Raw genomic sequence first — 20174 nt, forward strand, 5'->3', positions numbered from 1 at the left:
CGTTCTCATCTGCAAAGCCTTGGTCCACATAGGACTGGGGCAGGATGTCTCCCAGAATTCCAGTGATCATCTCTGAGAGGGCCCATTCCAAGGATAAAGATAACCACCACCTACAAGGATGCTGATTCAAAAGATGTCAAAAGTTGGACATTTTGTTCGAAACAAAGACTTGAGATTTAACCTACCTGAATGAGAGTTTCCATTGAGCCTCCTCCTAACGCATCTCGATCTTGAATCCCAAAGAGGTAAACACTACTGTAAGTCAGACAACTGCCAAGTAAGGTCACAATGTTCAGATTGGGACTGGACATCTTCACAATCCTAAAGTGAATCAGGAAGAAAGACACTTACAGTCATGATCCTTTGCCGTGGGAGTGAACAGAGCTTTCCCGCCAGTATAAACTCTAATACAACCTCAGAGTGAGGGGCCACTGGGAAGAAACTACTTATAACCTTGTAAAAAATTGTTATGATTAATTTAAATTTATTTTCAAAAAGAACTAAATTCTGGCATTTCTTGCTTATATAACTCCAAGCCTTTTTTTTTTTTTTAAAGGGCCAACTTCTAAAATACAGGTGGTATCAGAGAAGAGTTAGGATTTTTCCATGAAATTTATGGTTGCTAAGAGACTGCTATATGCAGCCTAGTGAATAAATAACTAGCAGGTAGATACCTAAAGAGATACAGTTTGGAACCTTTAGAAATGAGCTGTAAGGTAAACTACTATTTGGAAAAGCTTTGTGATTTTTTTCACTATTTATTTGATATGTAAAATTGTTCTTTTCTCTGCTTGACCAAAAGAGAACAGGGAAGCAGGATTGAAAGCAGGAAATTTCGGAAGGGTTTTTTTTTTGGGTCAAATAGTCTTAAATGAGTTTACAGAATAATTCAAAGATTAGAGGGAGGTGTGGACAGTCAGGGTGTCAGACAGACCCTGGGTACCAACACAGGCTCAGGACAAGGTAAAATGTGTGAATCGGTTATCTTAAGGGCAAAACCAGCTTACTTTGGACAGTGATTGATAACGATTAAGAAGGAATATAATTGTATTTAAGAGTTTTAGTCTAAAAAATAAAGAGTTTTAGTCTAAATAGTGAATTCTACATAAATTTAATATTTATATTAATAGTCACTTGATAATTATACTTAGTTATACTTTTATTTTAAAATAATAACTAAGGAGGAAAGCATTCCTGTCTATGTACCTGGATTACCTGGCTGACCACTTTAAAGTCCTGAGCCAAGGCAAAACCAGCTATTTAAGGCAGCCTACTTCAATGACGGATGAAGTACTCAGAGGCATTCATTAAACAGTTTGGCAGTGCTAGACTTGCAAACATCATAACCAACAATGGCCCAGCTTGATTACTTCGTGGCTGGGAGCATAATTACATCCCCCCACACAAAAACACCAAACCATTGCCCTGGGACTCAGGTCCCAAGTACAGACAACATAGGCCAGTAAGTCCAGTTGAGCTTTACCTTGTCTTGGAGCAAACACCTTGATTTTTTTTTTCTTCCTCTAAAAATGAGAACAAGTTTCACGTATTCCCCCTCTAAAATGGGGATAACAGTAATACATCCCTCTCCCTCCACCAAAGAGTTGTAAGGATTCAATGAGGTAATACAGTATAGTGTGTGGTACAGTGTGTGGCACAGAGTAAGCATGTAGCCAACATTAGCTAATGATATTATTAATCCCATCATCTTCAGACTTTAGAAACCTGCAAATCACATTTTCCTATCCGCTTTCTTTTCTTTTCTTTTTAAAAGATTAATTTATTTGTTTGAGAGAGAGAGAGAGAGAGAGTGTGAGCGAGTGGGGGGAAGGGCATAAGGAGAGAATCCTCAAACAGAATCCCCACCAAGTGGGGAGCCCGACTTGGGGGTTGATCCCATGACCCATGAGATCATGACCTGAGTCGAAACCAAGAGTCAGTGTTCAACCAACTATCTGCACCACCCAGGCACCCTACCTTTCCTGCTTAATCCATTGCCAGTTTCTTTCACTTGTTATTTCAAAATATCTCTGAGTTGTCTCTTACTCTCCGTTCCTGCATGCACGATACAATCATGTTAGGAGCAATGGAAGTAGGATCAGATGTGACAGATGGGAATCCTGGCTCTGCCAATCACAGGTGTGTGACTTTGGGCAAGTCACTTAACTACTCCAGCTTCTTGTCTCATCTGTGTAGATACTATCTTTCATATCCACCCCACAAATTATTGCAAAGATCAAATGAGGTGTGTGGCAAAACTCTTTGCAAGGCGATGCAAAAGTATTAATTTTTAGATTTTTGGTGTAACCTTTAGCTCTCTGTAACACCAGTTTTTTCCTTGTCCTAATACATTTATATATTACTTTCAGACTTAATTTCTTAAAATACTATCCTCATCACTTAGGAAGAGAGCTGCATGTGTACAGATCAATTTTACCTTAAGTCTCCTGTATCCAAATTTAAAACCTAGCCCTATTCTCTCTACCCATTCATCTCCTCTGTCAATAGGTCTTCAAATTGTAGACTCATGGGGAATAATCGTTACTACTTTGTCTCTTCCCACAAGAAGGGAAATTATGGGGTGAATACTGGCTGCCAAAGCAAGACCAGTGTTAACCAGCAGCTTCACAATGCATTTGTTAAGTAACACCGTAGACAGACCAGTGCTGACACTACTTTAGAAATGGGGTCACTGCTCCCCTGGGACTGGCTCCTCAGTGCAGTCAGAAGCTTGCACATTGGCACAACCACTGGGTGGACTCTTGCAGGACAAATAACTGAGGCTGTTCTTCCCCATGGCTACCCCCAGCATGAGCCATGAATATCGGATGATGATCTCCTTGCCAACCAGCTGCCTGAGTTTCACAGCCACATGTTTGTGTTGTTCAGATCACTGAAGGGTAGGTTTCTTTCTTTATTCTTCTCTTGGGTCCATTTTATTTGGATACCACATCATAATACGATCTTCTTCGTGTTATTCAGTACTGCATGCAACCCTGATTTGGAATTTCTCCCCCTCCTGATTTAGTTAGGAGGAACTCAGTTTAGTTGTTTTTGACAAAATATACGTTACATAGTCTTCACAACTCAGAAGTTGATGCAAATTCATTTTCTCAATGGACATGTTGTATACTTATATATGTATATTTTTATATTTTTCATAAAAATTTTTATTTAAAACTTGCATCGGAGAAAAAATGAATGGAAGGTGATTTACCTATTTTGTTTGATACCTGTGAAGTCACTGAAAGGTGAATCATCTCCTATTCAGCAGATGAATTATGTATGCTTGGGAAATGTCTTTGCTACTTTAATAGGAATTCAACCACCAATGTCACTTATATTTTTCTGTTGAACTAAAAGATGAAATCTATACATGTTGAATATTTTAACCAACTACAAACATATAATTTCCACAAAGCAAGAAGATTTCAATATTATAAACTAAATTATAAATATCCAGTTCCATGGAGATTACCTAGGTTGCATTTATAGAGTTAAAAGCTTGGACTCAGTTACTAGCACTCAGAAACAAAGTGATTTTTTTTTAAAAGATTATATAGCTATCTCATCTTTTTCTCTTCATTTAGTAATTGGCAATGTAAGATAAAAGCTTTCTTGATTTTCTATTCTCAAGTAAGTCTTAATACAAATAGATAAATATCCATCTATATCTACAGAACCTGTATAAACCTGGACTATCATTTCAATAGTCTTTAATGAATTCTGATGATTATATAACATCTATCAGCTCACAGGTATGATTTTTTTTTAACAATTTACCTTTTTTTTAAAAAAAAGATTTTACTTATTTATCTATGACAGAGAGAAAGAACACATGTAGGGAGAAGGAGCACAAGGAGAGGGAGAAGCAGACTCTCCGCTGAGCAGGGAGCCCAATGTGGGGCTCAATCCCAGGACCCTGGAATTATGACCTGAGCTGAAGGCATATGCTCAACTGACTGAGCCACCCAGGTGCCCCCAGGTATGATGTTTTAAAAGTCTCTATCAAAAAAAAAAGTTTCTATCAAATATCGGTTTCTGAACTTAGAGGTTTATTATACCTGCTTTAGAGGACTGACTTGTCATCCTTATCGTTTCTTCTTAATTCTGGTTAAGAACTGAATTTGGAAACATGACTTGCAAATAGGGTTGAGGGTACTTTTTGTGGCTATTGGAAATTTTCCTAAAATGTCACAGGCCCAGGGTTTCTAAAATGCTATATGGTGTCATTAAGCTTTAAACATATCTAAAACCCAAGTATGAATGTCTTTCCAAAAATGTTTTTAATAAAGCAGTTAAGATTAAATTGTGCAAGTTAACTGAATTTCTTTTTCAATCCACTGTTTTTGATCCATGCTACAGTGGGATTATATAAATCTACCTCATCTGGAGAATTCCTTTTTTTTTTTTAAGATTTTTTCTGTTTATTTGATACAGAATGACAGAGCACAAGCAGGGGGAAAGGAAGAGGGAGAGGGAGAAGCAGGCTCCTCGCTGAGCAGGGAGCCCAACGTGGGGTTTGATTCCGGAACCCTGGGATCACAACCCAAGCCGAAGGCAGATGCCTAACTGTCGGAGCCACCCAGGCATCCCCTGGATATGTACAGCTTTATTGTAATATGTTCTTGTGTGTTTCAGCAAATGTGATTATTTTACTACTTTGCTTATTTCTAATGTTTTAGATTCAAAATCTAAACCCAATTCAAATTCTGCACACCTCAAAGCAATGTTTGTGTGACTTCTAACTATCTCTGTATCCTAATGGTGATAGCAGCTCGACCCTGTTCCTTCCTCACCTGGCTGGGCCACCATCCTAGACCATCCTAGGAGATTTCATTAGCTTTTCAATCTCCAAAGTTCTAATTCTTTTGTCAAAATGACTTCACTTTATTTCACTTTTAGATACCCAACTCCAAGGTCACACCTTGGATGTTACTGTGATTCAGAAGGATTCCACTTCAGAAATTTTGAAAAGCAGTATCCCCCTCTCTGATCTCAATGCATTCAAAATTGAACTCAGTTTTCTCCCTGGACTTGTTCTTCTCACATTCTTCCCCAGTTCAAACAATGGCAATTCTTTCTTTCTATTTGGTTGGACCAAAAATCTTGAAGTCATCCTTGACTCTTGCTCACCATCCACATCCAATCTGTCATGAAGTCCTATTGGCTCTAACCTTGAAATACATCCAGAATCCAACTACTGACCACCCTTGCTGCCACCACCCTGATCAAAGTCTGACTTTTCTCATTTGGATTATTACCATAACCTCCTAACTGGTCTCCCTGCTTCTACTCTGGAGACTTGCAAAGTCTATTTTCAAGACAGCAGTCATAGCAATCCATTAAAGGTAAATCAGATCATGTCACTTCTCTGTTCAGAAGCCTGCAGTGCCTTTCCATTTCACTCAGAGGCAAACTCTGTCTTTACCAGAGTGTACAAGGCTTATATATTTGGTCCTCATTATCTATCTCATATCCTACTTCTTCCCCCTTCCCACTCCACTCCACACAGGCCTCCTTGCTATTCCTTGAAAATATCAAGCACTTGTGCACTTCAAGGCTGTGAAGTGTCGGTTCTCCCTGTCTAGAATATTCTAATTCATATATTTGCATGGCTCATTCCCTCTATCCTTTTATGTCCTTGTTCAAATGTTACCCTCTCAATCAGGGCTACAACCCCATTTAAAATCAGACTCTTTCTCAGTATTCTAAATCCTTCTTATCCTGTTTTAGTCTATCTCCATCCTACCACAACACTTCTTACTTTCTAAGCTATTACATAATCTATGTATTTATTATTGTTTATTGTCTTCTCCTCCCAATTAGAATTGTTCACTATGTATTCCCATCACTAGAACACTACCTAGCATATTGAAAGCACTCAGTAAAGGGGCGCCTGGGTAGTTCAATTGGTTAAGTGTCTGACTTCAGCTTAGGTGATGATCTCAGAGTCTTAAGATCAAGTCCTGCATTGGGCTCTGTGCTCAGCAGGGAGTCTGCTTCTCCCTCTCCCTCTGGTGCCTCTGCCACTTATGCTCTCTCTCTCTCAAATAAAATAAACAAAATCTTAAAAAAAAAAAAGCACTCAGTAAATACTTGATGAATGAATGGATAAGCCCCCTACCCTCCAGCCCTCTCATCTGCTCACTTCTAACACACTTGCTCGCTGACAGCCTGCAGACCTCCAGTTCCCCGGCTCTTCAGTTTTCTCACAGTCCATTAGTTCCTCTTCCTTTTTGTACCCAGTGTGAAACCTCTGGTTGGTCACCTGAACTTTTCTCTCTCAGCAACAACTACTTCCTTTTCCAAATAAGCTCCTTTGCTGCATCTGCCTGACAAAACTCCCACCAACATTTCAATCCATTGCCTGCCTTTCTATCCAAGCACCTGTGTGTTGGGGGAGAAGATTTTATAACCTTGCAGACTTGCCACCAAAATCAATGACCTCTAACATTACTTAGCAGGGCTCACTGTACCATTCATTCCATAAGGTATGCTTAACATTTTCTTTGTGAGTGACCCAACTCATTGGATTCACGGAAATAAGAGCATACATATCTGTCTGGATGATACCCTTGGTCTAGGTTTGGTGCCCTCCTCTAAGGCTTTATAACACCCCAGGGTATATGTGCATCAGTACAGTTGTCATATTATCAGCTTTTTATGTTTGTCTCCCTAGACAGTTTCTAAAAAGCCAGGCTGTTTCTTATTCATCTGTATCTCAGCTGCTAGTACAGTCTTTGCAAAATGGCAAGTTTTCCATAACCATTTGTTGAATGAATGAGTTCTTTAATAGATATGAAAGGCCCATTACTTCTTCCTTTCTTTATCCTCTTTCCTAATCTCATTTTTCCTTGGCAATGCTCTCCTCTGTTAGGCAGAAGGATGAGGCTCTCATCCTTCCAAAAGGGTGCCAAATGGCTCAACAGTAGCAGAGATATCTGATAGAGCAAAGTCCAGAGTTGGTTCAATGTCTGTGCGTTAAGACAAAAGGGGGTACATTCTGGATTATGGTAGGAGTTTCAGGAAGCCACTCTTGGAATGGCTAAGATCTTCCTGGCATTACTAAAAACGAAAGGGCCGAGATATTTTGGGTGCCATGGACTTCCACAGACACTGGGTTTTGACAAATCTCTGCACCCCAAACTGTCACTGAAAAGCCTTGTCATTTAGGTGATCCACTTCTTTGCTTCCCGACTCAGCATGGTGCTGAGGGAGTCTAAAAATAAATGAAAGAAAGAATCCAAACAGGATGCTTGTGAAGATTTTTGCTCACCCATTCTCTTTGTTTCTAGGAAAGTGCAGCATCTTGGGGATGTGTATATTCATATATGCACACACACATATGTGTTTACTTGTCTCCAATGAAATCAGACCACTTGAAAGATTCCTTTCCATTGGCTGAATCCCTCCTGGAGAATTCCCCCAGGAAATGCTTTTGTCCAATATGTCTCTTACATCATGTGTCGAGGGCTATGGCGGCCCAGTGATATGATGACAGCCCTTGTCAAGCAGCTGATGGATGAGACCTCATCTTCACGACCACACAGACTACAGTCTCAGCTGACATCTGCTCAGAGGTTAACAACATGCATCCCATTCCCTGAATTCAGAAAATCTGCTGATCTTGGATTGATTTGCTGCTTGTAGTGAGGCTAGGACACATGCCTTCTTTTTACATCCTTGCAGCCACTATATTCTGTAGCAAGCTAAAACACTTGGGCCTGCCTCTCGTCCAGGGTGGGCCTGGCCTCTAAATCTGCCTGCTTTCCTGTAGTTATAAGTGCTTGCACAGCTTTGTTTTACACGGAGAGAGCGAGCTCCTACCGCTCTCCTGTCAGTTCAGGCCTGCAGCTGCTGAAGCTAGAGATGAACTGGAAGAACAAAGACATTGTCCCTGCAGGACAGCTAAGTGATTAACAGAGGCTGGACTTGATGACATCTACTTTCCTTTCCAGCTCTCCCCTTCTCAACTTATTACGGAGGCAAGTTTTTTCCATGACTGTTAGCTTATTAATAAGCCAAACTTTGTATCCCTGCCTCTCTACCTTAAGCAGGACGACAGGCTGACCTGGTTATGAGAGATGCTTTAGAATTTACATCTCGATCAATCCATCAATCAGTGGATCCATCAATCACCAAAACGTGTAGCTACTGAGTGTGAAAGAAAACCTGTTAATGATGCCGCCCCCAAGCTCCTCTTTAGCAGGGGTGACCTCAGTGTTTCCATGTTTATTAGTTATTATCTTTTTGATGATCTTTCTGTGTCAAACACATGTTAATTCAACGATTCCTAAATATCTGTTTATTAAAGTATGAAGAACTGGAACTAGGAAGGCAAATGAGGTACAATTTCTGTCCTCAGCTCATTCGGACACCACATCCCTGGTTTCTGACTTTCACTGCAAAGACAATTTGCTTACTCTGTCTTTTCTCCTTTAGAATAGAATGGCATTTTAATTTAATATTAGCAGTTGTTGGGACCCCTGGGTGGCTCAGTGGTTTAGTGCCGCCTTCAGCCCAGGGTGTGATCCTGGGGTCCCGGGATCGAGTCCCATGCTGGGCTCCCTGCATGGAGCCTGCTTCTCCCTCTACCTTTCTCTCTCTCGTGAATAAATAAATAAATAAAATCTTTAAAAAATATATTAGCAGTTGTTTTCTCAGTATCCAGTGGGCCATTTAATAAAACCTATATATATGAATGTATGCTCATTATAAATATGTGTATGTGACTATGCATATAAATTTCCAGAGAACAAATTTCAGAATACATAGCTCTCCTAGACTATATAAATAGGCAAAGGATCACTTAAACAAATGCATCCTTACAAATATTTATAACCTGAAATATGGAAATTTAGATATAAGGGTAAATAAATACCTATTACTTCATTTTTACCAGCTCACATTTAGGACAGGAATGAAAAGGCATACAGATAGATTAAAGACAAGCTTGTGATCGGGGGGCGGGGGAAACAGCCTGAAAGAGACCTTTACTAGAAAGGAGATTGTATGGCTTTAATTAGCAGTACTATGGCCACATTCCACCACGATTTAAAAAAAGATTAGTTTCTAAATATATTTTTGCCATGGCTCGCACAATTGTAGTATATTTTAAATGTGTTTTAAAATGCCAAGGGGGAAAGCGCTAGAAATACAAAAATCCTCTTCTCTCATATAACCTCAGACCCTAGAGTGTAGGCATGTATTGTAATTTTATGAAGCAGTGATTTCAACTTCCTTTCTCCCCTTCGCTGTGGGGGAAGGCCTTGAGCAGTTCCTAGCCAGAGACTTGTAGCCCTTCCCAAGGGCACAGCAGATGCCCTGATTTTAAGTAGAGCATAAAGCATAAGCACAATTGGCCCCACGAAACATCCAATCACAGAGAGTCTCCTGTAAACCAAAATATTATCTATTGTCTACCAGGTGACATGTAAATTGATGTCTTTGAGGCACAAAAGATTTGCCAGCCATGCTGGGAAGGTTTCCTTTCTCTCCTTTTGCTTCTTTCAGGTCCTCAGGATTGTGGCAGGAGAACTTGGGGCCTTGGTGAGTCTGAGAGGAAACGTGGGCAGGTATGGCTGCTGGAATCACTCCCTGTTGGGCTAGAATCTGGGAATTCTTGACGCTGGGACTGGGTTGTAATTACCTAGCTTTCTCCATTAGTACCTGATGTAGGACCCTAAGCCTAGTGGAAACTTACTGTTTGTTATCTTGGATAAATCATTAGAATTAGAAGGCTCTTAGAGGTCTAGTACTTAAAAGAGCTAAAAAGGAAGACTGCTAGCAAGGTGCAACTTGCTTTTTCCTTACCACTCTGCCCCCAGGAATTGCCTAGGATAGGCTTTGAGTCTGAGGGTCATGAGGAATACCACTTAACCCAGTGATTGGGCCCGACTTTCTCATTTTACAAGGAAGGGACCTGCATGGCAGTTTTACAGCCAGATAGGGACTACAATGGGACAGCTAATGCAGATGTCTTGACTCCTGGTTCCCTCCAGTATTCTTTTACTTCCCCCCTAGGTTACCCTGGCCACCCGGGACCCTGTGTCCATCCTACTGATAATGAATTTTGCCTGGGGCCTTCTTGACCCTGGCTTCTAATGTCCAGCAGTAGCATGTGTGGTAGGCCAAGGGTTTTTTACCTGCCTCCTCAACAAGCCCCTTCGAAGGCTCCATTGGCTGGCATTTATCGTCAAGAAGATAGGAAATCCTGAGTACTCTGCAGTGCCTTCTGCTGGGCTTTGCCTGCCCTTTCTAGTTCTGAGTGCTAGCCTGAACCTTGGACATTGGCAGGGCTCCCTTCATGGCTCCTGACTTTACCTTCTGGCTGGAACCCCAGACAACAGGCTGGGGGAGGTGTTACAATAGGTTTTGGGCTCTTGGTTTCCATCATTGCCTAGAGTCTCCAAGTTTCCATCCCAGCAGGACCTGGAAGTGCCTGCCCTAGGCTGTGATAGGAGTTGTGTGTTCTGTCCTGTAATCTGATGTGAAAGGAACAACTGTTAGAGAATCTGTGTGTGTTTAAGCAGCTTTTGTGGATTAATGCTGAGGTCATCATGATGTAGTGGGAAAAGCATGGGGTTTGAAATCAGACTGACTAGATTGACTAGCTGTGTCTGGTGGGTGATTTGTCTAACCATGCTGAGGTGGTTTCCTTATCTGAAAATGGGAAAAATAATATTTATCCTCTCCAGTGCTATAAAGGTCAGAGATAACATATCTAAAATAAAAAGTACATAAGAGGCCTGTAATAGAAAGTAACACCTTTATGAGTTTGAAATACTGAAGGATCCTGAAGTACCTCTGAATCATCAAAAATCACATTGTAGTTAGAATCATTTGAATGCATGTTTTTTCTATATCTTAGAATATTGACAATGATATGGAATAATATTAAAAAGAGTAGCCGATATTGATTATATATTTAATATTTGCTAGGCAGTTGCTAAGGGCTCTACACACACTATCTAATGCAATCTTCACAGAATTCTGAGATACACAGCATCATTACCCCTACTTTTACATAGAGAGATGGGATTCAGTTCAGCAAAGTTCAATAAGGCGATCAAGTCACATGCCTAGTAAGAGACAGGGCTGGGATCTGAAGTAGAGTTTGATTCCAGAGCCTGTCTTCTTTCACCGTTGACACATTTAACGTTTTGTAAACATTGTGAAGGAGCAATCCTTATACTCCTTTTTTTTTTTTTTTTTTTAAAGAGAAGGCTTTTTTTTTTAATTTTTTTTTATTATTTATTTATGATAGTCATATATATAGAGAGAGGCAGAGACAAGGCAGAGATAAAGGCAGAGGGAGAAGCAGGCTCCATGCACCCGGAGCCCGACATGGGATTCGATCCCAGGTCTCCAGGATAGCGCCCTGGGCCAAAGGCAGGTGCCAAACCGCTGCGCCACCCAGGGATCCCATCCTTATACTCCTTTGTCTGCTTTCCCACTGAGGCCTTTTGAGGAAAGGTTTCCCTTCCTCTCTCCCCATGTGGGAAGCTGCTGAGGAGGAAGCTTTCACCTACCTCTCCACCCCAGAACCCACACTCCCCCAGGTGAGGAGGGGTGAACACCCAAACTGCAGAGAGGCTAACAGGCCTGGGACAAGTTCTTCTACCAACTGGTCTCCTAAGTAGAAATCTCCACTCCTCTCTTCTCCTTCCCCACCTCTCCCAGGCAATGAGCTCTCCTCCACCTCCCAACCCCCATTTCACATCATGTCAAGGAGGGCTTTCTAATTAGGCTTTCACCACAATCCCTGTGCTTTCTTTTCCTCAAAAAACTTTTAATTTTGAAATTATCTGAGACTAATAAGAAGTTGCAAAACAGCTTGACCCTTAACCCAGCTTCCTCCAAAGACAACATCTTACATAACTAGATTACATTATCAAAACCAGGAAATTGACAGTGGTGCAATGCTCTGAGCTAAAGTAAGACTCTTTTTGAATTTCACCAGTTTTTACATGTGTTCTGTGTGTGTGTGTATATGTGCGTAGTTCTATGAAATTTATCATATATACAGATTAATGCAACTACCACCATAATCAGAATACTGAACTGTTTCATGTGCAAACAAAACTACCATCAAACTATCCCTTTATAGTCATACCCTTCCCCCAGCTATAACCTCTGGCAACCTATCATCTGTTCTTTATCACTACAAATTCATCTCTTGAGCATATAATATAAATAGAATCATACAGTGTGTAACCTCCTGAGATTGACTTCTTTTATTGAGCATAATACCTTTGAGATTCATCCAAGTTGTAGCAATGTATTAATAGCTTGATCCCTCTTATTGTTGGGTAGTGTTCCATTGTATGGATGCACCACAGTTTATCCATTCACCCATTAAAGGATGTTTGGGTTGTTTCCATTTTTTGATTATTAAAAATAAAACTACTGTAAACATTTGTTTTTGTGTTTTCACTTTTCTAGGAGTAAACAGGAGTATTATTTCTGAATTACACAGTGAGCACATGTCTGATTTTATACAAATCTGCCAAACTGTTTTCCAAAGAACAGTACCATTTACTAGGTAAATACCTAGTAGTGCAGTTGCTGGGTCATAGGTTAACTTTATTTTTTAGTTTCTTGAGGAACTCCATGCTGTTTTCCAGAGTGGCTGTACCAGCTTGCATTCCCATGAACCGTGTAAGAGGGTTTCCTTTTCTCCATATCCTTGCGAACATTTGTTGTTTCCTGACTTGTTAATTTTAGTCATTCTGACTGGTGTGAGGTGGTATCTCATTATGGTTTTGATTTGTATTTTCTTGATGCCAACTGATGTTGTAGTCTCTGAATTCTTATCAAGCATCTCCTATGTGCCAGACACTATAGCAGGTGATAGGAAATACACAAAACATTGTATTTGACTTGGAGGACTCAATTTGTAGCAGAGGAAATGTAGAACTGTATGGGTAAATATGATTATGAAGCAATGCAGTAAGTAATACAGGTATATATTAAGTGCTATGGGCATTGATAAAGGAACTGCCTTAGAACAGTGATTCTTAGATTTCAAATTGGTTAAGAATCACCTGAAGAGTTTGTTAAAATACAAATCTGGCCATCATCCCCTAGGGTTTCAGATTCACTAGGGTCTAGGGTAGGGCCCCAAGAATTTGTATTTTTAACAAGTTCCCAGAGATACTGATGCTCCAGGACCCACAGTTTGATGGATAAGAGTTTGTCTTAAAGGATAAATATAAGTTTGTGAGGTGAAAAATGAGAAGAGTCATGAAACAAGGAAGAGCATAAACAAAGGCATGGTGATAAAAGTAGTGGTGTTCTCAAGAAACAGTTACTATCTTGTATAATGAAAGCACAACTTACTTTAAAGGGAATAAGCAGAAATTGTAGATTAGGTTGGTGGGAATGTGAACTGGTGCAGCCACTCTGGAAAACTGTGTGGAGGTTCCTCAAAGAGTTAAAAATAGACCTGCCCTACGACCCAGCAATTGCACTGTTGGGGATTTACCCCAAAGATTCAGATGCAATGAAACATCGGGACACCTGCACCCCGATGTTTCTATCAGCAATGGCCACAATAGCCAAACTGTGGAAGGAGCCTCGGTGTCCATCGAAAGATGAATGGATAAAGAAGATGTGGTTTATGTATACAATGGAATATTACTCAGCAATTAGAAACGACAAATACCCACCATTTGCTTCGACGTGGATGGAACTGGAGGGTATTATGCTGAGTGAAATAAGTCAATCGGAGAAGGACAAACAGTGTATGTTCTCATTCATTTGGGGAATATAAATAATAGTGAAAGGGAATATAAAGGAAGGGAAAAGAAATGTTGGGAAATATCAGGAAGGGAGACAGAACATAAAGACTCCTAACTCGGGGAAATGAACTAGGGGTCGTGGAAGGGGAGGAGGGCGGGTGTTGGAGGGGAATGGGTGACGGGCACTGAGGTGGACACTTGACGGGATGAGCACTGGGTGTTTTTCTGTACGTTGGTAAATTGAACACCAATAAAAATTAATTAAAAAAAAAGAAATTGTAGATTAGGGCCAGACTACAAAAGATCATAAATGCTTATCTAAGGAGTTGTATATGCAGTAGAAGTCTATGTTTGAAAACAGGTCTATGTTTGTGGAAAAAATGCTGGCAAGAAAGCAGTAGCTCAATTGGAAATGGGCTAGATCAGCGGGGGGGGGGGGGGGGACTACCTCAAAAACCCAGATGGAAAGTAGATCAGGGCTACACTTGGGCATTGGAGATGGGCAACAGAAGACAAACAGATATTTGAGAAGTTAATATCTAAGAATTGGTGACTAACTGAATGTATGGGAGACCAAGGAAGCTAGAATGAGGAGTGGATGGATGGTAATGTTCTTAACTGAGATAGGAACTACACAGTGGTAGAGCAAGATTAATGGTAAAGTTTGAGTCTGGTTTTTGGTCACTGAATTTGAATTGACTAAGGAACATCCATCTGAAAATAACAACTGTAAAGTTAGCAAATGGGATTTGAAAGAGGCAGGGTTTGGGTATATATTGCAAGAAGGATTAAGGCCAGGGGAGGGATATAGCTTAAAAGTGAATGAAGATTGGAACTCAGGGTGATAGCAATATTAAACGCGTAGATGGAGTGCAGGAGCCAGTGGAAGCAGCTAAGGAGGAAGCAGAGGGTAACTCAGGACATTCGTGTATGGTAAAGTTAAGGAAAGAAGCTTTCAGAAAGGAGGAACAGAGGAGATGGTTAAGTGTTATATGGCTTGAGACTTACTAGGATGACGTCTAAAAAGAGATCAGTTAGTTTAATGACCTCAGCAAGGGTCATTTCAGTAAAATCAAGGCAATGAATGGGAGGTGAGAAAGTGGAGGTGGCTAGTAAAAGGCCACTCTTTTTTTTTTTTTTTTTTTTTTTTAAGGCCACTCTTTTAAGAGGCTTGGTGGTAAGAGGAAGGAGAGGCATGACCAAGGGAAAACTTTCTTCTAGAGGACTTCAAAAATCTCAAGAGGAACATCAACAGTTTCCAGCAAGTAGTCAGTATTCATTTGTTGACCTAACTTGAAATATGCAAAACACAGAGAACTATTTGAGCAACTTCTGATCCATTTACTGGGAACAATTTCAGTGTGGTAATCACTCTAGTATCTTTCTCAATAAATTCAGGGGCACATAATTAGTTTAGTCTTATTGTCTTTTGGTCTCTGACCACTCCCTGTGGCCTATATTAGCAGCAAAAGATTCCACTGTTATTCTAGCTTCTTCTTTTTAATCCATTTAAATAATCCTCTTATGTATTTTGGACTCTCTTCAAAGGTGCTTCTCAAAGTCCTTTTTCCTATTTCATACCTAACCTGACAAACTCTGTGGGCTCCCTGCTTTCCTCTGGGGAGCTTTCTACATTCTTTGAGAGATGTCATTTTCCCTCCACTGTGACTGTCACATTTTTAAGTGCTTGGATTTTTTTTTTCTTTTTTCTTTTCAGTTACTCTTTCCCTATACTTCCAATAAAGTCTCTTAAAATAGGCTTCAATCTCCTTCTGACTTTCAAAAGCCTAAATTTCAATTTTCTCCTAGTTAATACTTACATTTTGTCATAGTTTCCTTTTGAACATTGAATAGTTGAGATAAATCTTCTGGGCTTATGGATTTAATTGTGTTATGATTAGTCACATTTATTGGCTTACCAATGGTTATCTCATAAGATCTACTTCCAGACAGTAGGCAAGAACCACAGCCAGGACATTTTTGGTGTCCTTGGTTTAAAACTTCCTATTATAGGAAAAATCCTATTTAAAAAAATCCTTATTAAAAAGTTCACCTCTGCCTCTTGACCTGATTAGGCTTTTTACAATTCACATTTAGTTCAATTTCTAAAAACTGACATAATTTCTAAGCCTTTAACATTTCTATATTGGTATCATCAAGTTGGTTATCTAGTCTATAACACTGATTGCCAAACATTAGAATCACCTAGAAAGAATTTTTTTTTTTAAACACTGGTTATTCCACCCACAGATATTTTGATTTAACTGATCTAGAGTGAAACATGGGCATTAGGATTTTTAAAAGCTCCTGAGGAGATTCTAATGTGAGCCAACTTTGAGAAATCACTGGTTTAAGTATATTCCTAAGATAAATAATCTAAGTTTAAAAATTGTCAAAGGATTTGAATAAATATTTCTCCAAAGAAGATATTCAAATGGCCAATAAGTAATGAAAAGATGCTCAACATTATGAGTCATCAGGGAAATGCAAACCAAAACCACAAGGATCTGAGTAAAATCAAAACCATAAAACCCCTTTATATCCATTAGGATGGTGATAATGAAAAAGACAGATAATATTAAGTGTTGGCAATGATGTGGAGAGATTGAAACCCTCATACATCGTTGGTGACACTGTAAAAAGAACAATCACTTTGGAAAACAGCTCAGCACTTATGTAAATATATTATAACCCAACAATTCCACCTCTAGGTATAAAGGATAACATGTACACACAAAAACTGGTACATTAATTTTCATAGTAGCATACTATTCATAATGACCAAAAAGTGGAAACAACCAAATATCTATGAAATCATGAATGAAAAAAACAAAATATGGAATATCCATTTAACAGAACGTTATTCAGCCATAAAAATGAATGAAGTACTGTCTCTATGGATGAACCTTGTCTTGTAATCATTATGCTAAGATGATGCTAAGCGACAGAAGCCAGGCACCAAGGGCCACATGTTGTATAATTCCAATTATATGTATTGTTGAGATTAGACAAATCTATAAAGGCAGAAAATAGAGCAGTAGTTGCCAGAGGCTTGCAGGGAAGAAGGAAAGGGGGGAGAGACTGCTAATGGGTATGAGGTTTCTTTTTTGGAATAAGAATGGTCTGGAATTAGTGCTGATGATTGCCCAACCTTGTAAATATACTAAAAACTACTGAATTATATACTTTAAAAATGTGAACCTCATGGTATGTGAACTATATCTCAAAAGAAAAAGAGAACAAGTATATTCCTATTATTACCTAATAATAATTCTTACCCATAGAGATTTGAGTAAGATTCCCTTTGTCATAACATTTCTACTGTACTATTGTTTGTTGTAAGTCTTACACAAAACTAGGCCACCTCCTACCCTTTCTTCTGAGAATCTGAAGTTCAGGGTAAAGTCTCATATTGTACATAATAAATTATCTGGCTTTGGTCATATGAGGAATGTAAATAAATTCTAGAGAAGGAAAGCTGGAATGGCAGTCTTTACTGAATGAAAACAGACCATTCTGCAGCCTGAAAAGGGGAAGGTCAATGGGGATGTGAACAAAACCTACTAAATCAGAGATCCGAGGTAAGATAGAATGAAATCTCAGGCTACTTGAAAGAGAGGATATCAAAGATTCAGATATGTAAATCTGGGACATGAAAAATAAAAGCAACAAATCACAAAACAGGCAGTGACTTAAGAATGATCATTATCCTCTAAGAGATGGTGTAAGCAATACAAAATGGTTTTTTTTTTTTAAGATTTTATTTATTTATTCATGAGAGACACCGAGAGAGAGGCAGAGAAAGAAGCAGAGAGAGGAAGCAGACTCCATGCAGGGAGCCCGATGTGGGACTCAATCCTGGGACTCCAGGCCGTCCCTACAAAATGGTTTTAAAGAAATAGCTCTATAATAGATTATTTGCCTAAAATGAGTTATTACTAATAGGTGTTTTTGTTCTTTTCCTTTAAAATAAAAAAATGTTAATTGTGGTAAAATACAAATTTCATATAATAACATAAAAATTATCATCTTAACCATTTTTGAGTATACAGTTCATTAGTATTAAGTATATTCACATTGTTATGCAATCTCCAGAACTTTTTCATTTTGCAAAAGAGAAACTCTATACTCATTAAACCATAATTAACTGAACTTTAACTGAAACTCTGTACCCAATAAAAAAAAATAATTCCCCATTTCTCCCTTTCTCTAGCCCCTGGCAACCACCATTCAATTTTCTGTTTCTTTGAGTTTGACTATGCTAGATACCTAATATAAGTGGATTCGTGCAGTATTTGTCTTTTGTGATTGGCTTATTTCACTTAGTATAATGTCCTCAAGGTTCATCCAAGTTGCAGCATGTGTTGGAATTTCCTTCCTTTTAAAGGCTGAATAATATTCCATTGTATGTATACAGCACATTCTATTTATCCACTCAACTGTTGACAAACACTTGGTTTACTCATTTCTCTTTTTCTGAGAGGTGGGCCCAATCATTAAGACTGACATCTAAAGGATCAACCTGTCTTAATAAAGCATTTAGTATCACTGTCAGAAACAGAAAGACCACCAGAAATGGGGCTCAAATGGTGGCTGAAAAGATTATGCCAGACAAGTCTGAATTCAGGAGTCTAGGCAGACTTATAAGATTAAGACACATAAATTAGATGCTAAGAGCATCAACGTAAAGTACTAGTAATTTAGGGACTGAATATGCAAGGATGTCTAAAACCTGGAATCATTCTGAGGAAGAGTCAACAACGGAGTAAATTGTGAGAGAGAATCCAGCAGGGTCAGAGAGTGCAGAAAATAAGCAGAAGTCCCAGGAGTGAGGGGTTGGTATCAGAAAGGCTAAGGTACATGTCTAAGGTGGAGGTTTCAGATTCTGGCAGGTAGTGGGCCCACCAAAAAAGGAACAGACTGCCAATAGGCACTGGCTGCTTCTCCTAAACCTCTCACCTGGAGCATGCAGACCCGACCAGGTACAGAGAAGAGGGTAAAATGAAAATAGATACACCAGGGCCTGGAAATTTATACTGGATTTTAGAGGTAATTCCCAGTGTCCAAAAGGCTGCGGCTACTTTGATTTCCATCCCAGCTAGTGTCAATATCGTCAGGGGTTAGATTTGGTGAGGCTGCAGGGATATCTATGTACTGGGGATGCTTGGGATCTAGAGAGTGTTAATTAATTATGTTCTGAAGGTTGTAGTGGAGCCTGCTATAAAATGAATTTAGTACTAATTTAGAACACTTATTTTCATGTGCCTGGAGTCAAAGTATGCCCAGATTCTGGGAGTGGTACTAAACTAATAGTTGGGAGTTAAGGGAGAGTCCTGGTTGCAAAAAGAAGAGGATAGAGGTTAGAAGATAGTTCTTTGCAATTGTAGGATACTAGTCTGATGTGAAATTTCTCACGATGGGAAATAATTGATCAGTTGTTACATAAACAATATTACCAGTTTGTTTCTTTTTCTCTTTTTCTTCTTCTTTTAAAGAGTTCAGAGTATATAGGGACAGATGTGTAGGAAAAAAGATGTTTCTAGAAAACTATATTCACAGATAAGCTTCTCTAATTTGCCAGTTCTTCTGTGCTGAGGCATGTTTGCTAGCAAACAAATACACTAATAAATCTATCAGGGGCAGAAAGGCAGTGGGGGACAGCTGCAGCCACAGCATCCAGGAGTGACAGTGATTAATTCCTACATCTGCTTAGTCGGATAGAAACAAAGGTCAGTGTGCATAGATTAGCATCCTGAGTACTACCTCCTCCCAACACCCAACACAGAAACACTAAAGAATAGCATCTTTCACCACCGAAATGGCAAAATTCAAAATGCCTGAGAGATGTTTGCCATCTGACACCCCTTTTCCAAAAAGCAAGCTTTTTAGTGGGATGGAGATGGACTAGGCATAGAATAGGATAAAAAAGTGATTAATGTCATATAACTGTCTAATCTTGTTAGCATCCAAATTATGCAAAATTTCAATGCTCAGCTACATTTACAAAAGCAAAAGAAAACAGAAAACTTAAAAACAAATCTTGATGCAGTAATACAGTCAAAGTAAGAAAGGCTATCACAGTGAAGCAGTTGAACACATGTGGACATTTGATTTTACATAAATAACGTATTTGGAAGTTGATTCTGTCCTCATGTTCAAAGTCCCCTGAAGACATTACCACTTCCTATCCATGATTCTTTCAATTACAGAACCCTGACAGGCTGAGGGTTTTTGCTTTTGGGCTATGATGAATGCTGCTGTACAAGTTTTTGTGTGGACATACATTTTAATTTTCTTGAGCATATACTCAAACATCTAATTACTGGATAATATGGTAACTCTGCATTTAACATTTGGAGGAACTGCTAAATTATTTTCCACAGCAGCTATACCATTTTACATTCCCACCAGCAGTATATGAGGTTCCAA

The 20174-nt window shown here is 39.3% G+C and overlaps 1 protein-coding gene across 1 annotated transcript in view; it reads right to left on the reverse strand.

Moving 5' to 3' along the window:
• The window catches only part of GPR156 (G protein-coupled receptor 156), an 84649-nt gene that overhangs the window by 21300 nt on the left and 43175 nt on the right, over positions 1 to 20174 (reverse strand). The window contains exon 4 of the mRNA XM_072724446.1: positions 186 to 321. Coding sequence (XP_072580547.1) covers positions 186 to 321 — 136 coding nt within the window. The remainder of the gene's footprint in view (positions 1 to 185; positions 322 to 20174) is intronic.

The sequence above is a fragment of the Vulpes vulpes genome, chromosome 1 (assembly GCF_048418805.1).
Source record: "Vulpes vulpes isolate BD-2025 chromosome 1, VulVul3, whole genome shotgun sequence".
NCBI lineage: Eukaryota > Metazoa > Chordata > Mammalia > Carnivora > Canidae > Vulpes > Vulpes vulpes.